This window comes from Zalophus californianus, chromosome 1 (assembly GCF_009762305.2).
Source record: "Zalophus californianus isolate mZalCal1 chromosome 1, mZalCal1.pri.v2, whole genome shotgun sequence".
NCBI classification, from domain to species: domain Eukaryota; kingdom Metazoa; phylum Chordata; class Mammalia; order Carnivora; family Otariidae; genus Zalophus; species Zalophus californianus.
Window position 1 is genome coordinate 122,219,028 of NC_045595.1, and position 23,643 is coordinate 122,242,670.

The 23,643-nt window shown below is 42.0% G+C and overlaps 2 protein-coding genes across 9 annotated transcripts in view; one reads left to right on the forward strand and one right to left on the reverse strand.

The window, feature by feature from the left end:
* Nucleotides 1–90: 90 nt before the first annotated feature.
* The window catches only part of LRRIQ4 (leucine rich repeats and IQ motif containing 4), a 27,862-nt gene continuing 4,309 nt past the window's right edge, over nucleotides 91–23,643 (forward strand). The window contains exons 1-6 of one of the 7 annotated variants that reach the window (XM_027585741.1): nucleotides 91–160; nucleotides 6,396–7,449; nucleotides 11,355–11,528; nucleotides 12,768–12,906; nucleotides 13,829–14,025; nucleotides 18,876–19,092. In XM_027585741.1, coding sequence (XP_027441542.1) covers nucleotides 6,427–7,449; nucleotides 11,355–11,528; nucleotides 12,768–12,906; nucleotides 13,829–14,025; nucleotides 18,876–19,028 — 1,686 coding nt within the window. In that variant the 5' untranslated portion in view covers nucleotides 91–160; nucleotides 6,396–6,426 and the 3' untranslated portion in view covers nucleotides 19,029–19,092. Of the gene's footprint in view, nucleotides 161–204; nucleotides 573–4,986; nucleotides 5,249–6,395; nucleotides 7,450–11,354; nucleotides 11,529–12,767; nucleotides 12,907–13,828; nucleotides 14,026–18,875; nucleotides 19,093–23,643 lie in introns of those variants that run through there. The other 6 variants (XM_027585742.1, XM_027585739.1, XM_027585743.1 and 3 more) reach the window with 6 other exon arrangements.
* LRRC31 (leucine rich repeat containing 31) overlaps nucleotides 21,411–23,643 on the reverse strand; it is a 24,471-nt gene continuing 22,238 nt past the window's right edge. For both annotated transcript variants that reach the window (XM_035721861.1, XM_027585746.2), the window contains one exon: nucleotides 21,411–21,742. In XM_035721861.1, coding sequence (XP_035577754.1) covers nucleotides 21,411–21,742 — 332 coding nt within the window. The remainder of the gene's footprint in view (nucleotides 21,743–23,643) is intronic.

A 23,643-nucleotide genomic window follows, 5' to 3' on the forward strand; every position in this document is an offset into this window, starting at 1 on the left:
AGGTTTAGGGGGCACGGCTGATGGGCTAGGGGCCGGGGCTACAAAGACGATTATGACACAGTCTCCTCCCCAAAGTGTGTACACACCTGCGGGGGCCAAGTGCAGAAGCAGATAGTAGCACCAGCACGGATAAGGCACGGAGCTAAGGGAGCTTAAAGGGGTATGTAGATAGTCTTGTGGAGGGGCGGCGGTATCAGGGAGGACTTTCTGTAGGGGGTAACTTCCTGAGTGGTCCCAGTGAATCCACCCCAGGGCGGAACTGCCTGGTGGGTGCTGGAGATGCGCAGGTACTTGGGGCCACCCAGATGAGTACGGGGCAGGGGGGGCGGTGGCAGGCAGGGTCGGACCCACGTGGAGCATCCCCTGAGCAGCACAGCTGTTATGGGACAAGGACGCTGGGAGCCCTCAGATAGGGAGCAGCTGGTGGAAGGTGGATTTGACAGGACCTAGAGGAGAAGAGTTCCGAAGCCCCTGCAGTAGCCCAGCTGAGAGAAGATCCAGCTGAGGCTGGACTTGGGGAAAGGAGGAGAAGGGGACAAAACCCAGCCATAGTTACAGGGCAACATGCTCAGGTAATTGGACGTGGGAGAGAGAAAAAGAGGAAGGAGGGAAGGAAAGGTCTTCTGTTTGGGGTTACCATAGACCACAGGGGAAGTAGTTGAAGGGCCCCTGTAGAGAGCTCTGGAGCCAACCAGAGACTCCTTGCCTGGGAGAAGGAAGGAAGACCCTCAAAGTGAAACCAGGACGTTTTTGAACACAGTTCAAAGGTGAAAAACAAAAACGTCCAGGACCTCTGTCCCTGAAGCTACCCCACTAGGCAATTCCAGAACAGCACTCCACTGCTAAGAAATTGTGCTAGGCAAGGCAGGGGTCTCTTCACACCCTGTGTAGCCCACAGATTTTAAGCATCACTTGAATTCTTTCAGATTAAATATGAATAGAAAATATTGTTTTCATTTACCCAAGTTCTACCAACAAAGCCGAGAGGTAGCTTGAAATACCAAAGCATGCGTGTGGGCACAGTTCAGCATCTACCCTCCCAACCCCTTTCAGAGTATTTGGAGTAGAGGAAAGTAAAGAGAGGTTCAGGATTTATTAATTGCTGCTCTAGGGGAAGGAGGGGATACTCTTCTAAGGGAGCAAGAAGTGCCAATCACTTTTGTTCTAGAGAGTGACTAAAAAACAGGTTCAGAACAGAATAAACAGAAAAGAGCTGCTTTTAACTAGACAAACACCACTTAAAGCACTGTTCTCCCTATCCACCTTAGCAAAAAACAAAACACAACAACCGTATTTGCATACAACTACAGCCTGCACGTCAAAATGCATATCAAGTAGGATGGTAAAAAAAAAAACCTGACCACATGTACAATTCATTTCCATCAGTACATTTTTCATTAATCCCATGATTTCCAGATGGAGGAGGGATGTAATTTTAAAAACCCTCCCCTTGAGAATCACTGACTGGGGGGGAGGGGAGGGTGGTGGAGGAAACAGATGTTGCTGAGCTGGCTTCAAGGAGACTTAAGTGGATTCACTGGGTGCTTAGGTGTCAAGAACCCAGAGTGGAGGTCTAACTTGAATCTCAACTTTCTAGAAGTCAGAGCCAAAGAGAATATAGGAGGGTATGTAATCCCCATTCTTCAATAAAAAGCAGCATTTACATTTCTCTGGCACCTTATTGTAGGAAGGTTTAGTAGGTGTATCTTTATATAAGTAACTTAATAGACAGGTCTTTGACTATAGCTTTATAGAAAATCCAGAAATATTTTTCAAATGTTTCTTTTATTGTAACTATTTAAAAAGCCCAACAGCATGAGGTTTTATTAGGATATAATTATGATCCTCCTGTCTTGAGGAAACACAGATAATAAGGTCTAGGTAAGTTGTTTCTTGCTAACATGGAGATTGAACTCAAAGGATCTGTGAGAATTAATATTTAACACACCCATTAGCTATTTTCCCCCAACTACCAGAAGGCTCAACTGAGCTGCTAGCAAGTATCAGAACAGAGCAAATTCCTGGTTGAATTTTCTGACAAGTATCTGAAGTGCTGACTTCCGGTGTTGTTCATGCATATGTGCTGTTTAGGTACTAAATATGCAGGTGGAAAAATTAGTGTTATTAAAAAAACTGATTTGGCCCATGGATAAAAGAGTGAGTGGTCTGAAAAGTTTACATTTTTATTATCTGATGAGACAAGAAAGTATCGGTGATTAGTAATAGAAAAGCACCTCAAACCTTCTTATTCATTGTGCAAGACAATAATCTGAAAAACCACATTCTAAAAGAATAAAAGGTTTTGCCTAGGAATTACTAGATCTATAGTTTGGTGTTACACATAGAGGAATAAAGGGTAGAAACATTTTTGAAAATGGGCAAAATGCCCGTCTGAGTCTATTTAAAGAAAACAAGTCCTGAGAAGCTATTTCAGATCAATTATTTGGTGACAGTGGGGATGGGGGCACACTGTGCAACATGGCTAACAATTCTGGGAAATGAATGTTTCTCTAAGACCTCTTTTACCTTTAGGTAACTGATCTGAGGTTTTCAAAAGGCCAGACCCACTGGACCCGTGCTTGGAAGACTCTCTACTCTACAAAACTTTCAGAGCTCGTTATCAGATTATAGACTTTTTTCCCTTCTATTTCTCTTAACATACCAAACATCTCCGTATCCCAGTACTAATTAGGAAGTTTCTACTTACAAAACACCTGACGCCAACGGCGTGGGTTTTCCAAACAAGCCAGTCTCCAGTTCTCTGCATACGCCAAGTAGGTGTCCTAAGGTTTGATTATGACACTACACACCCAGAGTTAGTGCAGACCCTACAGGTTGAGGGCTCAGTCCCACAAGGCTGCTTCCCACCTGAGATGCCACTCACGAGTCCCAAGTGGTCACCGGTACCAGTGGACTACAGATCAGGGGTGCCCACAGCTCTCTCCTGAAGTTCGATAATTTGCTTTAATGGTTTACAGAACTCAGAGAAACACTTTACTTACCATTACCACTGTATTCTAAAAACTATGGTTCAGGAACAGCCACATGGAAGAGATGCACGTGGGGAAGAGAGGGTACGAGGAGAGGGTGAAGAGCTTCCACGCCTTCTCCGGGCACATTACCCTTACAGCACCTTGATGTGCTCACCAACCCAAAAGCTCCCCCAATCCTGTTGTTTAGGGTTTTTATAGAGGTTCCATTCCCAAGGCACGATTGATTAAATCACTGGCCATTGGTGATTAACTCAACCTCCAGCCCCTCTCCCAGTGACCCTTTCTTGAGGTCGTGGCTGGGGCTGAAAGTTCCACCCCTCTAATCGCATGGATGGTTCCTCTGGCAAACAGCTGCCTCCTGAGGCTATCTGGGGGCCTAAGGAGAGTGACCTCATTAGTATGGACTCAGGTGTGGTTGAATGGGGCTTATTATGAATAACAAAAGACACTCCTCTCCAACCCCCCAGAAAATACCAAAGGTTTTAGAAGCTCTTGTATCAGGAACTTGGGAACAAAGACCAAATATATATTTATTATTATATCACAACATCTTGCCTTTATTATTGGCTGAGCCCTTTAGATTCTCCCTTGCCCCTGCCAAATCTAAAGTTGCTTGCTTATAAAAGTTTTCCACTCAAGTCTGTAGTTTATTACTCAGTATTACTTGAGAGGAGACCTAAAAATTTTTCCTGGGATTTTAGTTTCCCAGAAATTTTTATCAAAGAAAGGGTGTTACCATTACCATTACATGGTTCTCCATCCAAGGTATATTGAGGCTTTTGGCTTGTCTGTGTTAGAGGGAGAAGATCTCCCAGGTGAAGCTTTAAGTAAAATCTTGAAATTATTTTAACTAGAAATGGTTATTTATGCTATCAGAGAGCCCTGTTAACCTCAGGACTGTAGTCTTATCTCTCCAGTTGGTGTGTAAACAGACTTGGAAACAAAAGTGTCAACACTTGATAGAAATTTAAGGTTGATCATTTTCTTAAATGGCATTAAAGTACACAAAAAAGGGCCAATTATTAAACTATCCAAACCCTGACTCCTTGAAATGACACCACAGTTATTACACCTAGAAATTCCACAGTAATATTGGGTTGTAACAAGTTAATTTGACCACGTTGCGGTAGCAATCCTTATGAAAAAAATAGTCAATGAGGAATCAATCTTCTCCGTTCTTATTTACTGTGGCTGAATTACTGGCCAACCTGTTGCAAATCTGACTTTACAACCTCCTATTATTAAGTCCGTTAATGGATATGCAATATATATAGCTTTCAGAGGCCATCAAATTGGTTCCAGACACATGTGGGATAAATGATTCTGGCAAGATAACATATGTACACACACATTCAGACATTCTAGGCAGGTCTCAACTTGGAACAAGACGAATGTTAGGAGAAATAAGTTCTTTTATGTGTCTGGAAGCCCAGATGCACTTGGGTTAACCCTAATCAGACGGCTAGTCCTCAAGAATCTTCCCTAGATGACTCTGCCAGAAGGCCGCAAAAGAAAATCAAGCCAGAATGCTCACACCCAAGGCTGATTTTAATAAAAACCAGGCTTCTTGTAAACGAATGATGTTAATATCCTCAGTGAGGTTAAGGCAAATTCTTCGCTCCTGCCCCAACTTCTTACTAGGTTCTGAGAAAAGCCCTTTTGGTTAGTTTCTGTATCTGTAAAACCAAGATCATAATGGCACCTGCTTCTTAGGGTTCTAGTGAGGATTATATACATTAAGTAAAGCTTAGAGCATATAGTGTCCCGAGTGTTCTCTATTTTCGTTTCTACCATGGCCTTAGTCCGTACACCACAGATTGTTTAGGAGTCCAGCATTGTCCGTGGTTTATATTCAGGACACTGGAAATTTTATCCACAGGACTGAACGGTATTAAATCAATCTAATGATCAAATGAGAAATGTTGGAGACAGCTTATTCTAGACATGATTTTATCAATGATAAGTCTTTTCCTTTCTTTAAATAACAGAGAGCAACACTGTCCCAGAACTCTGTCGGAGGCTAGGCATATAGTAATGAGGATCTAAACCACATAATTTGTGTTGCAAGGCGCAGTAATATTAAGTGTGGGGCTCGAAGCACATAACCTCCATCTAAGGCCTAGGCTCTGTGTGGGAGGAGAGGTCCAGTACTCCAGCAGGAAAGCCCCCATCCTAGAAGGCAAGTCAAAGATGCTACAATCAACCGGGCCACCATCGCCTCATCGTCTTCTCGGCCTTCCTTCTTAGGCTTTGAGGTGTGTGTGTGTGTGTGTGTGTGTGTGTGTGTGTGTGTGTGTGTGTGTTAATGACCAAGGACTTAGTCTTCTGTAACACAATATTAACACCTTCGATTTATAAGATTTATAAATCCAGTAGTGCAAGTCTGCCAATTTTGTTATTATTCAAGATTATCTCTTGCAATTCTAAGTTCTTTGTATTTTCATATAAATTTTAGAATCAGCTTGTTAACTTCTACCAAAAAAGAAAAAAAAAAGCCTATTGAGATTTTGATTGAGATTGTACTGAAACAAAAGATCAATTTGGGGAATATATTAACCTCTTAACACTGAGTGTTCTAATCCATGGACATGATTTACTTCTCATTTAATTTCTTTCTAGGTTGCTGCTGTAGTTCATTTCAATTCGAGGCAATTTCAGATATCTTGCTTAGGGATTTAAGCCCCTACGCCCCAGCCAGGCTTAGGCATCTAAGACCACGAGGTCTCTCTGCTCTTTCACCTAGCCTGCAACTTTTCCTAGGCCATTGAGTCAGGCCCAGTCTAGCGGGGGAGAACCGACTCTGCATTTGAGGCCCTTCCATGCTAATCCATACATGGCTTAAAAAAGTTTGGCTGGTTTCTCCTTGTCTCAGAAGTTCCTTTGCTTGTGCATATGGAAGGCTGGCTCCTCTTCCTGCCGGTCCCCAAAGTTGAAAAATGCCACCAGGCATCAAAGTGCCCTCTGGTCTCTACATACTTAGGAAAGAGTAGTCCATCTCTAGAATTTAATTCTTTTGGCCTTCTTTGCATCCACAACTCTCTGGTGGCTTCAAGAAAAAAAAAATGCAATATTTTAAAATATTTTTTCTTAGTGTTCTCTCAGTGTTTATGGTAAGAGCGATCTTTTGCAATCTTCTCCATTCTACCTGGAAATAGAATCAAGACAGGGATTTTAAAAAAACTGAAATTAGACAATCTTTTTTCTTTTCATATAAGTCAACCTGTTAGGAGGAGTCTATACTTGAATTCATCTCCCAACACGAAACACAAAAACCTACATTTCATGCCCTGTTAGAATGTCAAGCCCTAGATTGAATCAACTAAGCTTAAATTTTATCTCTCTTAAGGATATGGAATCTCATGGCAAGTAAACAGATTTTTTTTTCTTTTCCCAATATTTCAGATTTTGAATACTTGAACTTTCCATCAACACAATGTCATATGACATCATAAAATCAGTAGGACGTGCACCTAGAATTCATCAGAAAGGTGATCCACAACAGGCCTCTGGTAGAACATTTTTCATTGATGCTTCTCATCAGAACTTGACTACCATTCCCTCAGAGATCTTAGCATTAGAAGACTTAGAAGAAGCGCATCTGGAAAACAACCAGCTTGAAGCAATCCCCCAAGGAATTCAGCGTTTAAAGAACGCCCGGATCCTCTACCTGAACAAGAACAAGCTGAGCGAGCTGTGCCCGGAGCTGGGCAAGCTGAGCAGCTTGGAGGGCCTGGACCTGAGCCACAACCCGCTGCTGCCCTCGTCCCTTCCGGTCCTGAGCGGCCTGCGCGCGCTGCGCGAGCTGCGCCTCTACCACACCCGCCTGGCCGACATCCCCATCGCCATCTGCAAACTCCTGCACCACCTCGAGCTGCTCGGGCTGACCGGCAACGACCTGAAGTCTCTGCCCAAGGAAATAGTGAACCAGACCAAACTGAGGGAGATCTACCTGAAGCAAAACCAATTTGAAGTCTTTCCTGCGGAGCTCTGTGTTCTCTACAACCTGGAGATCATTGACCTGGATGAGAACAAACTAACTGTCATCCCAGAAGAGATTGGGAGCCTGACGAGGCTGCTGAAGTTCTATGTCGCTTGTAACAGCCTGCCCGTTCTCCCCGAGTCGCTGGGCCACTGCCGCAAACTGTCGGTGCTGGATTTGTCCCACAACCGCCTCCACTCGATCCCGCACACCCTGGCCGAGCTAACGGGGATGACGGAGATCGGGCTGAGCGGCAACCACCTGGAGAAGGTGCCGCGCTTCATCTGCAAGTGGACCTCGTTGCACCTGCTCTACCTCTGCAACACTGGCCTGCGGGGGCTGCGGCGCTCCTTCCGGCGGCTAGTCAGCTTGCGCTTCCTGGATCTCAGCCAGAACCATCTGGAGCGCTGTCCGTCGGAGATCGGTGCGCTGAAGAACCTGGAAGTCCTGGCGCTGGAGGATAATAAGATACGGCAGGTACTGATTCCTTTCCTGGCTGTCACGGTGCTTCCACAAGGCTTTTCCTGCCCCTGAGCTGGTGTTGATGTCTTCATTTTGTTGTGGGTGCTATTATCCCCAGTGATACATGGGGAAGGCGAGGCACGGGGAGCTTAACTGACTTCCCGAGGCCACACCCCTGTACAAGACGGAGCCGCGTTCCAACCCAGAGCGCCTGGGCCCCAGAGTCTGTATTCTGAACTGAGACCACCTCCTAACGGGGATTCCTCACACGGCAGGGGTTTTTCCTGACACCTACGACCTCAGGCCTTAATGTTCCACTCTGGTGAACTGCAAAAGCAGTCCCTAAAGAAACTCTGTCCCATGTGTGCAGGGTGGCGTGTGCAAAAATGTTCATCATAGCGCTATTGACAGGGAAGTATGGGAGCGATGAGCAAACAGATGGTGCTATGTTCATAAAATTAAAAAACCCTACAATAATTTAACTGAGCTAGAGCAGTATGTGCTCTACCTGTGGGGCAGGTAGACCTCAAAATTGTGATGTTTATTAAAAAGGAAAACACCAAATTGCAGAACCTGACACTATAAATTCTTACACAAAACTATATACATACACACACAACACCTACTTTGTGGATATGTATATATGTAATAAAAGTATGAAACATATGAACTAGGAAAAAATTCGCTCAATTCTTAATAGTGGCTGCCTGTGGGAAGAGGAAGGAAGTGAAGGAAATGAGGAGGGGGTCACCAGGGAGCTCAGTTTTAATTGCAGCATTTCATTTTATTGATTTGAAAATTCTTTTTATTTGAGTAGAGTTGACACGAATTTCATTTTATTAACAAATGGTTTGGATGGTGCATACACATGTGTTTGTTTCTTTATTATTTTTTTATAAAGATTATAGAGAGAGACACAGCGAGAGAGGGAACACAAGCAGGGGGAGTGGGAGAGGGAGAAGCAGGCTTCCCGCCGAGCAGGGAGCCTGATGCGGGGCTCCATCCCAGGACCCTGGGATCATGACCGAAGGGAGACGCCTAACGACTGAGCCACCCAGACGCCCCTCTTTATTTTTAATATTTGAAAATTAAAAAGAACAGTTAGTTCTGTTACAAATGTAGAGGGAGAAATCAGGAGATTTGGAAATCCACGACTGTAATCGAATAATAGGTCTGCTTTTCCTGGCCATGGATGCGGATCTCCTGTGCTCACCATACTTTATACTAGTCCTAGGCCTTAAAGGTTTGTTAGGGGTGTTTTTGTTTTTGTTTAATCTCTTACTCGATTTTTCATTTAGAACTTCGTGGGGGGTGCTGTTGTTTTTCCTAGTCGCTATAGTTTTAAAACTGCCTTTCAGGAAGTAACCATTCTGATGGTAATTTAGGATTTAGAAAGAGAATCTAGGGCTTGATCTCCACTGGAGGATTTCAGAGGTTTATCAGAGGCCCTCTGCCCATCCCCCCAGCTATTCCACCACTGAGGCAACAAATTTCTTTTACAGTGGACAAAGTCTGTCCAGTTCTACACTGGGAGTGAAAGCCTCAAAATAGAAAGTGCCCTTGGGAAGAATAACAAATTGACTTAATTCCTACTGAGTCTTGAATGATAAGTAATCCTTTCCTGTGAGACTTTTTCAGAGATCAGAATAGAGGAGGGAATCACACACAGATGGCGCCTTAATAGAGATAAGCCTCATCCAATGCCAGGTTTTACCACAAATCAAGCTGTGCCGAAATGTGGACATGTTCAATATTATTGTGTTGAATGTGAAAATCTCTATGTACCATTGCTTGTTATTCTTCAGTTCTTACGAAGGTATTTCTGTGGTTTTTTGTCTTCTTCTCTCATTTCCTCTTATGCTAATCCCTCCAGTAACTTCCCCGTGCATCTCTCTGTATAATGACACATGGTTTTTAAGCCAGCTCCTTACCTCTCCTACCCGAAAGACTTACCTGATGGGTTTCTGGCTCTTGGAGCCTGGCCAGTAGCTTTTTCTTGCCTAGGTGGGTGCAAAAATAGCTGGCTTTCAGTGTGTATCTAGATGGATTTTATTTGTATGGTACATTTCTGTTAAGGGACAACTCAACCTCAAAATGACTAAAGCTCAGTTAAGAGTATCCATAATGATTGTCCTCATTTGATGCTCTGTAGGTTTTCTGTACATCCAGATTTATTCCTGCTACTTTAATGTGACTGTAATGGGATTAATTATTGGATCTTGAATATCCTGAAAAAAAAGTCTTTAAACATTAAATGTGCTTTGAAAAAGAAAAGCTAAACCTATGAGCTAACTGAACAGCAGTAAGAGGAACATCACTGGGTTATAATGAAGGGGTTAGATTGAAAAACCTTTTCCTATTATTTTGGACTGCACTGATGCAGATGCTTTGTATTAAAGGGATCTAAGTGCCTGATGAAGAATTGTGAAATGGCCAAGAAGGAAAGCTTAAACATCAGTTTCTCTGGAGATTGACTTCCTCTGATTACAAAAATAAATAAAACTATACACATTTTATAGCATTTTTAGGAAAATGAGCCCTCACCCTACACAATGAAGAGAAAAATATCTTATGGAAGATTGCAGGTGTGTGAGACTTACTGTTATGTTGTCCCTCTAAGGGGCTTTCTTTTGACCTACTCCCCAATTATTTATCTATCCCCCCATCTATGGAGAGATCAGGCTGAGTTGAACTGTAACCATTCTCATGAAGAAGAGAGGAATGGGTGGAGGAGAAGCCAGGGCTTAGGACAGGCAACTGTGGGGAATGATTTCCCCGTTAGGAGTAAAGCCAGATAAAGGAAGGTGGTTCAAAGTGAGTTAAGAAGCTCTTGAGATATGTAGCTGGGCTTTTTTTTGTCTATAAGAGAATAGGTGTCTCTGTAACATAATCAATAGGGAGACTGTCGCACATTTTAAGAATGAGATTTTTCCATGTGGTTCTAGAGGGCCAGAAAGAGACCAATAGGTGAACATAATAGTGACACAAATTTTGACTTGACCGAAGAAGGAAATCTGATGATTAGAGGTCCCCATCCAGGTAATAAGCTTTTCATTCCAGGAGGTGGTATTTAAATGTATGCTGGATGGCTACTGTGGAATATATTCAACCATCCTATTAAAGGACTAGAATAGATAACCTTTCTAAGGCCTCCTAAGCCTGACAGTCTGGGAGTCTGGGAAATGGCTACCCAATACCTACAAAGGGCACATAAGCCTTGATGTTCATTGGAGGGCAGAATATGATAAGATAAAAATCACAGTAGTCTTCACTGTTTGCTTCCAACTGAGATTTTAAGATTTTATTTATTTGAGAGAGAGAGGAGGAGCAGGGGGAGAGGCAAAGGGGGAGGTAGAAACAGACTCCCCACTGAGCAGAGAGCCTGACATGGGATCCCAGGACTCTGGGATCATGACCTGAGCTGAAGGCAGACACTTAACCAACTAAGCCACCCAGGTACCCCCAACTGAGAATTCAACTGAAGTTTCTAAATTGCTGACCTAAAGCCTTTCAGGGTGAGAGGTCATGTTCCTAAATTGATCAGTTCCAATAACTGAACTTATTAATATTATAGTTGCAATATTACACTAAAAACGTTAGTACTTTTTCAGTTTTGTCAAGCATTTGCTACACTACAGCTCAAAAATTTGCAATAACGTGGGTTAAAAATTGCTTCGATTTAAAGCAGTGCCTAAAAGTGAAGAGCAGAGAGGCTTGGGGAAAGAGTGGGACTCTAGACTTTAGATCTACAAGTATAAATACTCTATATGCAAACATGTGTGCCAACTTTTCACCAGTAGGAATTGCTAAATTGCTCTACTTTATGTTTATCAATTGGCCTCAAAACTAAAAACCCCATTTATTATCTTACTTTTTAAAATAACCTTGACCTGAAACTTATCTTTTTGGAATACTTCTAGTTACCGTCAGACTTCGGTTCACTTTCAAAGCTGAAGATGCTTGGATTAACAGGAAATCAGTTCCTTTCATTTCCAGAAGAAATCCTTTCTTTAGAGTCTTTAGAGAAATTATACATTGGGCAAGACCAGGGAGCCAAGTTCACCTCTTTGCCAGAACACATTAGTAAACTACAGGTAAGCCTCCCCAAACGAGTAGGCAAAGAAGTACGTGCCCACCGATTCCTTCAGTTGGCTGATCCTGAGAAAACATGGTGGTGTCCCCGTAGGCTGCCTGTGGAATCATCCATACTAGATTTCCAACCCCAAACAAGCAGTAATTCTAACACCGTTTTCCTGAGCCCCTGGATCCACCCTCAAAGAACATAGCCAAGAGGCTATGCCATGCCATATTCCTTTCCACTGTGCGGTTTGGCATGTTTTATTTACAGAAATTGAGTCATTCTGCTTTCCATTCGATTTCTACCTTTTTCTAAGAGGCCCCTGAAAATTTTACTATTTTGAAGTTAAAGTATCATACAGGTGACATGGCTAGGAGCCTGCATTTTGGATGGGGGGTCAAGGTGACCCCCCTCCCTGCATGATGGCAGGCAAATCAGGGTCTATTTAACATTGTCCCAGGTTCCTATGGAGATGGGTCCACAGCCCTGGGCTAAATCCTAGCAAAGCAACAAGATAACTTCATTCAAACTAGCCATACCCCTACGTCTCAATGTATGCATAAAGAATTGAGATTTTTCCCATGATTGTGGTACTTTGCACTCTTACTAACGATGAAGTAGATGTGGCCGCGACACGCCCCCCCAAGTCGTGGAACTGAGCGATAGCATGCATAGCACCGGTACTTCTTACCTGTGACTCAGAGGTCCTGTTCTTGATTCTCCATTGCTTTGCCCTGTGTTCAGAACTCTTCTCGTCATCTGGCTCCTTGACAGGCCATGCGACACTCTCTGAAATCTTTGGGTGAGATGCAAACACTACATTTTTGCTCAGCGGATTTGAAAATAGCTAACTTGTTACGTGCACATTTTGGTTACTTCAAACCTGGGCAGTGTTAGATTGACACTTGATGCGATTTCAGTTCTATATGAACTGCTGCAGATAATTAGCTATTGAAAGGGAGCAAATGATATATATAGTTAAATTATCACAATTATTTTTCCATAAAGCTCATGTGAAACAAACACTAGATTCCCATGTTTTCTTTTCCCTGCATAGACGGGAACCATGTCTAATGGTTTTACCCGAAAATAATTTTATGTTTTGATGATGGTTCTTTAAATAAGTATGTTTTTCCCTTGATCCCAATGCATAGTATCCCCCATTGAAAGAGTATGGGAACTCACCAGTGATTCTGGTTATTTTAATTCTTTTATCAATGTAAGGATCATTATGGTCTACTCTCATGCTTTTCAGAGTCTTAAAGAGCTGTATATAGAGAACAATCATCTGGAGTACCTGCCCACCTCCTTGGGATCAATGCCTAACCTGGAAATTCTTGACTGCCGTCACAACCGGCTTAAGCAACTTCCAGATTCCATTTGCCAAGCACAAGGTGAGGAATCTTAGTAGATCCTCAGCCTAGTGAAGTGTGAGGTCAGCATTTCCCATGATGAAGCATTTCCCATTTCCTTGACTCACTAAAGACCAATATCAATGTTTAGAGAGCGTAGCCCTACCCCATTACCTCCTTGCAGGCCTCACGGGTGAGACAGGGAAGGCCAGGCGCCTGATTAGTACAGCTAAGAACTTCACCAAGGCAGTTAGATTGTTTATTTGGAACTGAACAGAGAAGTAAATAGCACCTGCTAAGAAAATTAGCATTCATCCACACAGTCATTTTACCACTAATCATACTTTACTGCCTACCTACTACATGCCAGAATTTGGAGTTGGGGGTCCTGCAGCAAATGTGCATTAGGTCACTAAGTCACGTGAATAAAAGGAAAAGTGTTGACCCAGAGTGGTGAAATCAGCAAGGGAGGACTTTTGGAGCTGTATGATTGGCCTGAAGAATCATATACGATCCATATTTAAACACCCAAACATTTTACCCTAGGCTAAACCATTCTTCATTTGTACCTGTGTCAATCTCTCCATCCATTTGACAGCCTTTTGCTGACCTTTCAGTGGGACCAAATAAAAAAGTGGTTTTTGCTGTAGAGTCGAGGGTGGGCATGCAGTACCCCTTAGTAATGCTCCTGACCATCCATTTTTTTCCTGTCCTTGGTCCCTGCAGGACTGAAACATTGTCAGATTTTTTCCGTGTGTACTATTTTTCTGTCTCTAATGCTTATATACACTGGCTCCAACACCTTTGAATTGTTATAAGGAAGAGAACTTGGTTTGCCTCGTTAAATCTGTGTCTTTTATTACATGACACAGCAGGAGACACACATTTCAAAGTAACTGGACTGAAGAATGCTAACTTTGCTTCTTCTTAAGATAAATCTATCATTAAAAACAAATTGTTTCAGCTTTGAAAGAATTACTGCTTGAAGACAACTTGATCACCTGTCTTCCAGAGAATTTAGATAGTCTGGTGAATCTAAAAGTTTTGACACTGGTGGACAACCCCCTGGATGACCCCCCAAAAGAAGTGTGTACTGAAGGCATCCAGGCTATATGGGCAGACTTCAAGAAAAAAAGAAACATGAAGATAATGGCAACAAAGGTAAAATCAGCAAAAATTCTGGCTAGCACATTCACAGTTGCTTTGGAGAAGGGCCAGTGGTAAACATATTACAGACTATTCTGGGGCTGCTCTTTACACATCTATACCTTGTCCTTGTCGAGAGTAGACCCTCTTCCTTCCTTTTTATCCTCAGAATTAAGCAAGAGGATCTTTGAACATCATCTTAGCATTTTTGCATTTTCGTTCTCCAGCTCTTTGTCAGTTAAGAAGACAACAAACAGGCGAAAGAAACCCAAACTTCCAATCCCAAAGCAGTCTAAAATTCTTGGACTGTTCACTGGACGGAAACGCTTATGTTCACAAAGTCACTAAGATAAGGCTGAAAAATTAGAAATGAAAGTATTTATGGAGCAAGGCTGTAGAGACCAGAGTTCTGCTCTGCCACTAAATAGGATCAAAGGGCAAAGAGCCTTTAAAAGGGAGGCAGTGCAAAGAACTTTGTCATCTCCTCCTTGCCCACCTAGCCCATGGAGATAATAGGATACCCCAGACAGGCCAGGCCAGGCCAGTGTCCATTTCATTCAGGATTCAATATTCTTTATGCAGGTGGTCCAAGTCCCTCACGACCACCCTAGTCCTCCAACTAGCATCCCTGCTTCCACACCTGCTCACCTTACAGTATACCTTCCACTCAGCAGTCAGACCAGTGCTGTTAAAATACAGGTGGGATCTTATCACTACTCTACTGAAATCCATGATTCTCTTTTTCACCTGAAGCAAGAGTGAGTCTTTGCTTTTGCAAGACCCTCTTTTGTCAATGGCCCTCAACCATATCAAACCTAACATCCTCTCTTTTATGATAAATAGTATGTGATACCTTCTTTACTCTTCTGAAATTAAACTCAGATAATATAACCTACCAAAACCCATCATTTTAACAAATGAAAATAATGCCTGAGCTGCAACATAAAGGAGAAAGGAAAGTAATTTATATTAAAATACTTATTTTAATATGTATATACTCAAGAATGGCTACACTGGAAGAATGAAAATAATATTTTTTGGATACTTCCTAGAAGTATTTTGAAAAACCATGTACCCTCTTGCACACTTTGAAACTGGTATTTAAATTCTTTTGCCACTAAGTTTAAATTATTGCAAAGGATTTACTTTTCAGTGAGTTTTAAATATTGACATCTTAAAATAGAGCTCTTAGATCAGTATTTTAAACATACTCAGTGGAATCTAAATACCATTATGATTTGATATGTCAGTTATATCAATTTACAAAATACTTGAGCAAGCTCTTATTTTATAGGCAGAAATTTTTTTTTTAGGATTTATTTGAGATTGTGTGTGTGTGTGTGTGTGTGTGTGTGTGTGTGTGTGTGTGTGTAGCTGAGTGGGGGATGGGCAGAGGAAGAGGGTGAAAGAATCTCTTAAGCAGACTCCATGCTGAGTGTGGAGCCCATGGCTGGGTTCAGTCTCACAACCCATGAGATGGTGACCTGAGCCGATATCACCAGTCAGACTTGAGCCAACCATAGGCAGAAATTTTATATCCTTTCTTTTTCTTCTTGAACATGTATTTCTATTTCACTTTCCCCTAAGAATTGAGCTTAATGTTTTATATGTATAATTTTAAGTCATTTATAGATCACCTTTCATACTTTCAGGCAACACAAATATTTATACAAGTTAAGTTTTAAAATTAAAATTTTTTTCTGTGACCATAGGGTTTTTAATGTCCTGGATTAAGTCATATTACAATTATTAGTGGTATAAAATTGACCAAACTACTATAAAATCCATTACAAATTTTGGTATTTAATTATTTGACCTAGAGGACTTAGGGAAAATACATACACAAATGAGAAACTTTCCCCCATAGTTTATATATCCCTGCATAAATGTTACTTATTGCTAGGGTTGACATCGGTTCTATTCCTACTTTTCATTTTACAGATGAGGCATTGAGAAACCTTGTTGACATAGATAAGTTGACAAGAATGGAAGAAGCCTTTGTGTGTGTGTGCGCCTATATTATTTTGTCTTAAATGGTAATGCTTCACACATCTTTGAACTTCTTCCAGATTTGTATCCCCAAAAATCAGATAGCGGGCTCGTGGCTGGCAAATCAACTGGTCTTCTTTCAATTTTCTTGAAGGCAAAGAGCTGGGAACCACTTGCCTTATAAAAGAATTGGTTACCTAGTCTGTGGGGCCAACATCAATATTGCTAGTCTTTTATTATTGAAATATAATCAACATACAATTTTATGTTAGTTTCAGGTGCACAACATATTGACAATTCTTTGCATTACACAGTGCTCACCCCAAGTGTAGTCCCCATCTGTCACCATACGACATTATTACAATATTATTATATTCCCTTATGCTGTACTTTTCATCTCCATGACTTACTTACTTTATAACTGGAAGTTTGTACCTCTTCATTCCTTCACCTGTTCTACTCATCCCACCACCCACCAACCCCCCCCCCCCCCCGCCCCCGGCAACCAACAGTTCTCTGTATTTTAAGAGTCTGTTTTATGTTGTTGTTGTTTGTTCGTGTGTCTTGTTTTTTCTATACTACTATTTTGTATTGTATTTGTGGTGTCCCAGAGGGTTTTGGGGTCTAGGGCAACACACCCAAGTCAGATTCACGTGGCTGAGAGGCGTGCCAGAGGGGCAGCCATGAAGCAGAGGTGGGAATGGAGAACCAGCAGTTGTGTTCCTCGGCAGATACATTGTAGGAAGGGGTGCATGTGGAAGTTGAAGCTCTGGATATGGATTGCCTCCAAACTATGCAAGCACGCACACCCTGGGAAAGTCTTTGTGCACTAGGGTGCACGTCCCACAATTGAAGACCGCTAAACCTCAAGACAACAAAAAGCCCCGAAAGTCTAGAATGCCTCTAGGGGGCGGTACTGTTCCCCTGGAAAAACAGCATCCGAACTCCGGTGCGGCTTATCTCACTCCCCATCTCCTCCGTCCCATTTTCACGTCACAAACGGGTCCTTGATGTTTTCCCAAAGTCCAAGCCTGTTCCTCCCTCTGCCCAGCGATGCTTCCCCCAGATATGGACAAGACTCCGGCCCTCACCTAGTTCAGTCCCCGCTCAAATATCCTCATACCTACCCTTGATCCACCTTATATAAAACAGCATCCCCCACCCACCTCATTCATTCATTTGTTCATTCATTCAGCAAATCCTTACTGAGCTTCTGCTATGTGCCAGGCACTGCTGTAGGCACCGAAAGTACATCAGTGAACAAAACAAATTTTTCTATCCTTATATTGCTTAATGTCTAGTATGATGGAAATAAAAACATGAAATATAAAACATAAAATTATATAGTCTGTTAGAAAGTGATAAGTGGCATTGGAAAAAAGTTCAAGCTAAGGGGAACTGAGATGCCCAGAAGTCGTGTGTGTGTGTGTGTGTGTCTGTGTGTGTGTGTGTGTGCGCGCGCGTGTGTGTGTGTGTTGGGGGGTTGGGGGGGTTCGACTTAAATGAGATGGTCAGGGTTGGCCTCATTGGAAAAATGACTGGCTTAGTCAGCTCTGGCTTCCATAACACTATACCATAGACTGGGTGGCTCAAACAACAGAAATTTTCTCACAGTGCTAGAGGCGAGAGGTCCAGGATTAGGGTGCCAGCATGGTCGGCCTCTGGTGAGAGCTTTCTGTCTCACACGTGGCTGTCTTCTTGCTGTGCCCTCACAAGATAGAAGAGTAAGTTGTCTGGGGTCTCTTATAAGAGCACTAATCCCATCATGAAGACCCTACCTTCATGGGCACATCCATGCCTAATTACCACCCAAGGGCCCATCTCCAAAGACAATCACCTTTGGGGGTTAGGGCTTTTAATATGAGTTGGGGATTAGGGGAGACAGTTCAGTCCACAGCCATGCCAACTAAGCAAATACTTGAAGAGCCGGAGGGTAAACCATCTGAATATTGGGAAGAGCATTCCAGGCAGAAGCAGCAGCAAAAGCAAAGGCCTGAGGCTGAGGTTGTGCTTGGTGTGTCCGACTGTGAGCAGGCCCGCACAGCTGGAGCAGAGTGAGCTAGGGGAAGGAGCAAAGAGGTCCGTGTGGTCAAGAGGAAGGGAGCAGATCAGATAGGGCCTTGTAAGCCCATTGTAAGGACTTGAGCTTTTATTCAGAGAGAAGTGGGGAGGCACCGGGAGGTTCAGAGCCTACAACTAGGGCAGGGATGTTTCTGAGTAGGTGGGGGGGGAATAGGATCTCAGAAGGAGTGGGGGCTGGCTGTAGGTAGAAGCCCAGCAGTCCAGTGATGAGAGGGAGGGCAGATGCAGGCCCTCCTGATTCCTCTTACTGTGCACTATTGTCTCCGTGGCATTTACTACCAACTATCAAATCATACATTCCTGTGTTTGTCTCCTCTCGCTGCAGTGTGAGGTCTGGGACGTTGGCATTTAACTGCTCTTCCCTAAATGTCTACAGCAGTGCCTGGGACATAAAAGCACTGATTTTTTAAAATTTTTATTTTTTACATTTGCCAGGATGACTGGCCAATTGAGAGAGAAAATAAGGTGTAGAGTTCTAATATTCCATTCTTCACATCTTTTTTTTTTTTTAAGACTTTATTTATTTGACAGAGAGAGACACAGTGAGAGAGAGCACACAAGCAGGGGGAGTGGGAGAGGGAGAAGCAGGCTTCCTGCGGAGCAGGGAGCCCCATGTGAGGCTCGATCCCAGGCCCCTGGGATCATGACCTGAGCTGAAGGCAGACACCCAACGACTGAGCCACCCAGGTGCCCCGCTCTTCACATCTTTAAGACTACATACCAGAATGAAGAGATAACCTTCCCCAGTCCTAAGTGATACCAGCTAATGCTGTTTGGGTTTATCTTGTTTTTAGATTCAGGCGTGGTGGCGTGGAACAATGGTCCAGAAAGGATTGGGGAGATTTGAAGAACTGCAAAAATTGCTAAAGAAAGGAAAGAATTCTCCAAAAGATAAGAAAGGAAAAAAGGATGTAAAAGGAAACACCACAAAGAAAAATAGGAAATAATTCTATAATGAATTGAGGTAATGAACCCTGTTGGATTAAGAAAGCAAAATATGTAGGAATTAGATGCCCACCACACTAAAATTATTCACAGAATCGTGATTATGTATAAAAATAAAGATTCTCACTTTATTGAAATATTTATAGATAAAATGATATGATGCCTGGGAACTGCAGCAGAATAATATCAGGTAGAGGTTAAGTGTGGGGGATCCCAATGAAACAGGATTGGCCATAAGTTGATAATTGTAGATGCATGTGATAGGTAAATGGAGGTTCATTGTACTATCCTGTCTACTTTAAAACTTTTTTTTCTTATTTTTTAAATACATTTATTCTTCTAGATAAATTTCATTATAATTTATGTATTAAAATCTTTAAGACGCCATTGGAGTTTTAATTGGAATTTAATTTAGTATACCTTGTATTTAGAGCATTGAGATCTTTCTTGAGAATATTATCTTTTTTAAAATTTTTTATTATGTTAATCACCATGCATTACATCATTAGTTTTTGATGTAGTGTTCCATGATTCATTGTTTGTGCATAACACCCAGTGCTCCATGTAGAACGTGCCCTCTCTAATACCCATCACCAGGCTAACCCATCCCCCCACCCCCTAAAACTTTTTTTTTTAAGTTTATTTATTTAAGTAATCTCTACCCCCAACGTGGGGCTCCAACTCATGACCCCAAGATCAAGAGTTGTATGCGTTTTGGACTGAGCCAGCCAGGCACCCCTAAAACTTTTAATTTTGAAATAGAGACTCATAGGAAGTTCCAAAGAAATGGACAGGGAGGTCCATGCACCCTTCACCCTCCCTCAGTGTGGACATTTTGCATAACTCTAATACGATACCAAAACCAGAAAATCTATATTGGTGCCATCAACTGAGCTTATTTGGATTCTATGGGTTGTAGGTGCATTTAGGTGTGTGCGTGGGTATGTGTGTGTAGTTCAATGCGGTTTTGTCACATGTAAGCTTTATGTAGCCATCACCACAAATCTCCCTGGTGCTATTCCTTTTAGTCACATCTACTGTCCACCCCATCTCCCGATCCCTAACCTTTTCTCCAGCTCTATAATTTTGTTATTTCAAGGATGTCATGTAAATGGAATCACATAATGTGTAACCTTTGGGGATTGGCTTTTTTACTCCACATAACTCGTCCATCCACATTGTTGCATGGATCAATTTGTTGCTGAGTAGTATAACCTAGTACCATAATTTGTTTAACCATCCACCCATTGAAGGATATTGGACTGTTCCCGGTTTTTGGCTAGTTGTTCATAGGCTTTGCATATGTTCATAGGAACATATGAGCAGAGGTACTCATGGAATTCATGGGAATGCCCAGAGAATGAAGAATACCATGATTGCCTAAAACATCCCCATCTACACCACCCAAAACCTTCTCATTCTGATGACTTTCTTTTGGAGTAATAATGATTTCAAATTCTACATGTCTTTCAAGCAATAATTGCAATATAAATTACCAGTGTAGCAACAAGAAGCCAAGCATAATTTGTTTAGAGTGTATCGGAATAGAAATGTGTGAGCAAACAAACACTTCTGCTGTGTAATGAGTTTCATGCTCCTACAAAAGATAACCAGAAATTTCAAAAATCACTTAGAGCAAGACAAAAACTTTAATCAATGAATTAAATAGATTTTACATAGAATATTCCATGCCAAAAAATGCCCAGAGCTAATGTTATTTTATTTTAGCAATAAAAGATTTTACTTTATTTTAATAAGATGTGTTTTTGATACTGGGTTTCGAAGTTTTGACCACTTTTAACTAAGAATTATATGTCTGTGACCATTATTAGTGTTCATGGTTTATATCTGAGATAAAAAGCACTAGAACATAAAATAATAAACCATGGAAGGTATACTTTGGGACAAAAATGCAAATAGATTACATAAAGACATATATAATAGTAAAGATAGAATGAAACTATCATAGCTAGTGCCTTTCACATTAGAATTTCACACACACACTCACACACACACACACACATTCACACATGCTTATATTTAGAACATTTATCATGTAGGAAAAGAAGAGACAGAAAATTCCAGGTCAAGAAAAAAGGAAATGTGTTACCAGGATCTAAACATTTTTGGCAGGCCTTCTAAACAGTAAGTGAACTATATATCCAAAATAAATGAAACTCCATGGAAACATGTCATCCTTGTCATTAGAAAGTAAAGTTGTACTTATATTAGATTACCATATACATATTTGTAAGACTTTTGTAACATCAATCCCATTAAACATCCCAGAAGCTGATACTCCTTTGATTACACTAAAATTCATTCATGCTCTTTTCCTCCTCCAGATAATGGTTTATAGCTTAGTTAAGCCTTGGGAAATCAGCTTACTGAAACTCACCAAGGTCAAAGTGAATGCTGCGTCTGTGATCTTGGAGAAAATGTTCTAGTTCTTCCTCCTGTGAAGTGGGGAGTTTCCATCTTTTCATTCCTATCTCTGTGATCTCCAAAAGTTTGGCAACAGCACATAATAAGTGTCTAAACCATTGTCCGCAATCCCGAGAAGTTGATGGCCGAAGGCTAATATCCAGCTCGGTCAACTCTGTGAGGAACCGCACATTTTGGCAGAAGATGGCCCATCCTGCATCACAGATGCTGTCATTATAACTCAGGTGGAGCTCCCGTAGCTTGGCTAGGTGACCTGTGTGTATTACTGATGCTGAAAAATAAAATCACACTAAATGCTAAAATGCACGAATACTTTCTCCTGTGGCTGTTTGCCACTTCCAATAACACAGTCATTCCAAGATTAGAAATGACAATATTGGTGCTTAGTAATGATTTGTTATTAGCGAGCAGCTTTATTCAGGACATCTGAAATCACTTTAGTACCAAATCTATTCTCTGCACATCCCAGATACAGCTTGAAAATTGTTTTGTTTGTTTTTTTCCTCTTTCCAAATCCCAACCCAAAGAATATCTTTTTTGCTCGTGGCTCCACTAGAGTCCCAGCTCTTCCTGCAGACTCTCTCTAGTTAAATGTGAGGAGTGATGGCTCTCTGGCTTTAACTGAGGACCATTTATAAATAGTCATCTTGCTGTTTAATACTGTTTAATTTTTCACTGCTCATTCAGTCATTCTTCATTCAACAAGTATTTAACTGAGCACTTTTCACGTGCAAAATACACGTGGGTAATTTCTTTTTTATTTTATTTTATTTATTTGAGAGAGAGAGCACAAGCAGAGGGAGGGGCGGGGGAGAAGCAGGTTCCTCGCTGAGCAGGGAGCCCGACATGGGACTCGATCCCAGGACCCTGAGATTATGCCCTGAGCCGAAGGCAGACACTTAACCAACTGAGCCACCCAGGTGCCCGAACACGTGGGTAATTTCTAAGTCACCTTAGGGACCTCCAATTCACAGAACAATTTTCCCTTTGAAGAGCACATATCACAGTACTACCTAAAATGGCACTTAATAAATAATAGTGATGAAGCTAAGAAAAGATAGTAATGCTTGTAAGAGGGTATGGGAGAGCTACCCAAAGCAAGCAGCGCATGCTTCCCTTGCCAGCCAAATGCAGTGATGAACCACAGAGATCAGATGAGTAGCATGGGATCTCAGAGCTGGCAGGGACCCTGGAGGTCTCCTCATTCAACCTCCAGATCAATGATCAGAGATGACTCTTTCACAGCTTCCCTACTGGTCACCAGCCGGCTCCCGCCTGAGGCACCCTTTCTGGTTGCCCCGATAGAGTGAGGTGGCTCTCAGCAGGAGAAAGCCCCCATCCTTTGGGTCCCTTTCTGCCTTCCAGTGATGTTCACCGATTGCCCCGCAGCCTGCTGAACACTTCAGCTCCTTCCTCACACCAGCCTTGCAATGTTGGACGACAGTCAGTTCCCCTCAAGTTCTCTCCCTTTAGGATTAATTGTGCCCTGAATCTTTCGGTCATTCTTCATGTGTCCTGGTTCCCAGAGCAAGCAGCATGCTCCATCCCCATTGCTTTCCTTTGCCCACAGTTTGGTGCATTCGAAAGCTTAGCATTCCGTACACTCAAGAGCTGCACTCCATTCATAGGTGTCCATGTTGATGTGTGTCTCTTCCTTTCTGTAGCATTACTCACCATGTTCTCAAGACCTAACTGTTAAAGACAATGTACATGCTTTTCCTTTTTACAATTTTTTCTACTATGGAAATTTGCAAGGGTACCAAAAGCAGACAGAATAGGAGCATAAACTCCCATGTCCCCATCATTGAGCTTCAACACTTACCTCCATCACACCAATCTTGTTCCACCTACTTCCCTCCCTTCTACTTTTTTTTTTTTTTTTTAGTACAGGCATTCCTCATTTTGTTGTACTTTGCTTTACTGTGCTTCACAGATGTTGCTTTTATTAAATTAACAAATTGAAGGTTTGTGGCAACACTGCATCAAGCATTTTTCCAACAGCATTTGCTCACTTTGTGTCTCTGTGTCACATTTTGGTAATTCTCACAATATTTCAAACTTTTTCCTTATTTGTTATGATGACCTGTGATTAGGATTTGCTGAAAGCTCAGATGATGGTTAGCACTTTTTAGCAAGAAAGTATTTTTTTTTTTTTAGGGGGAGTAGGGTCAG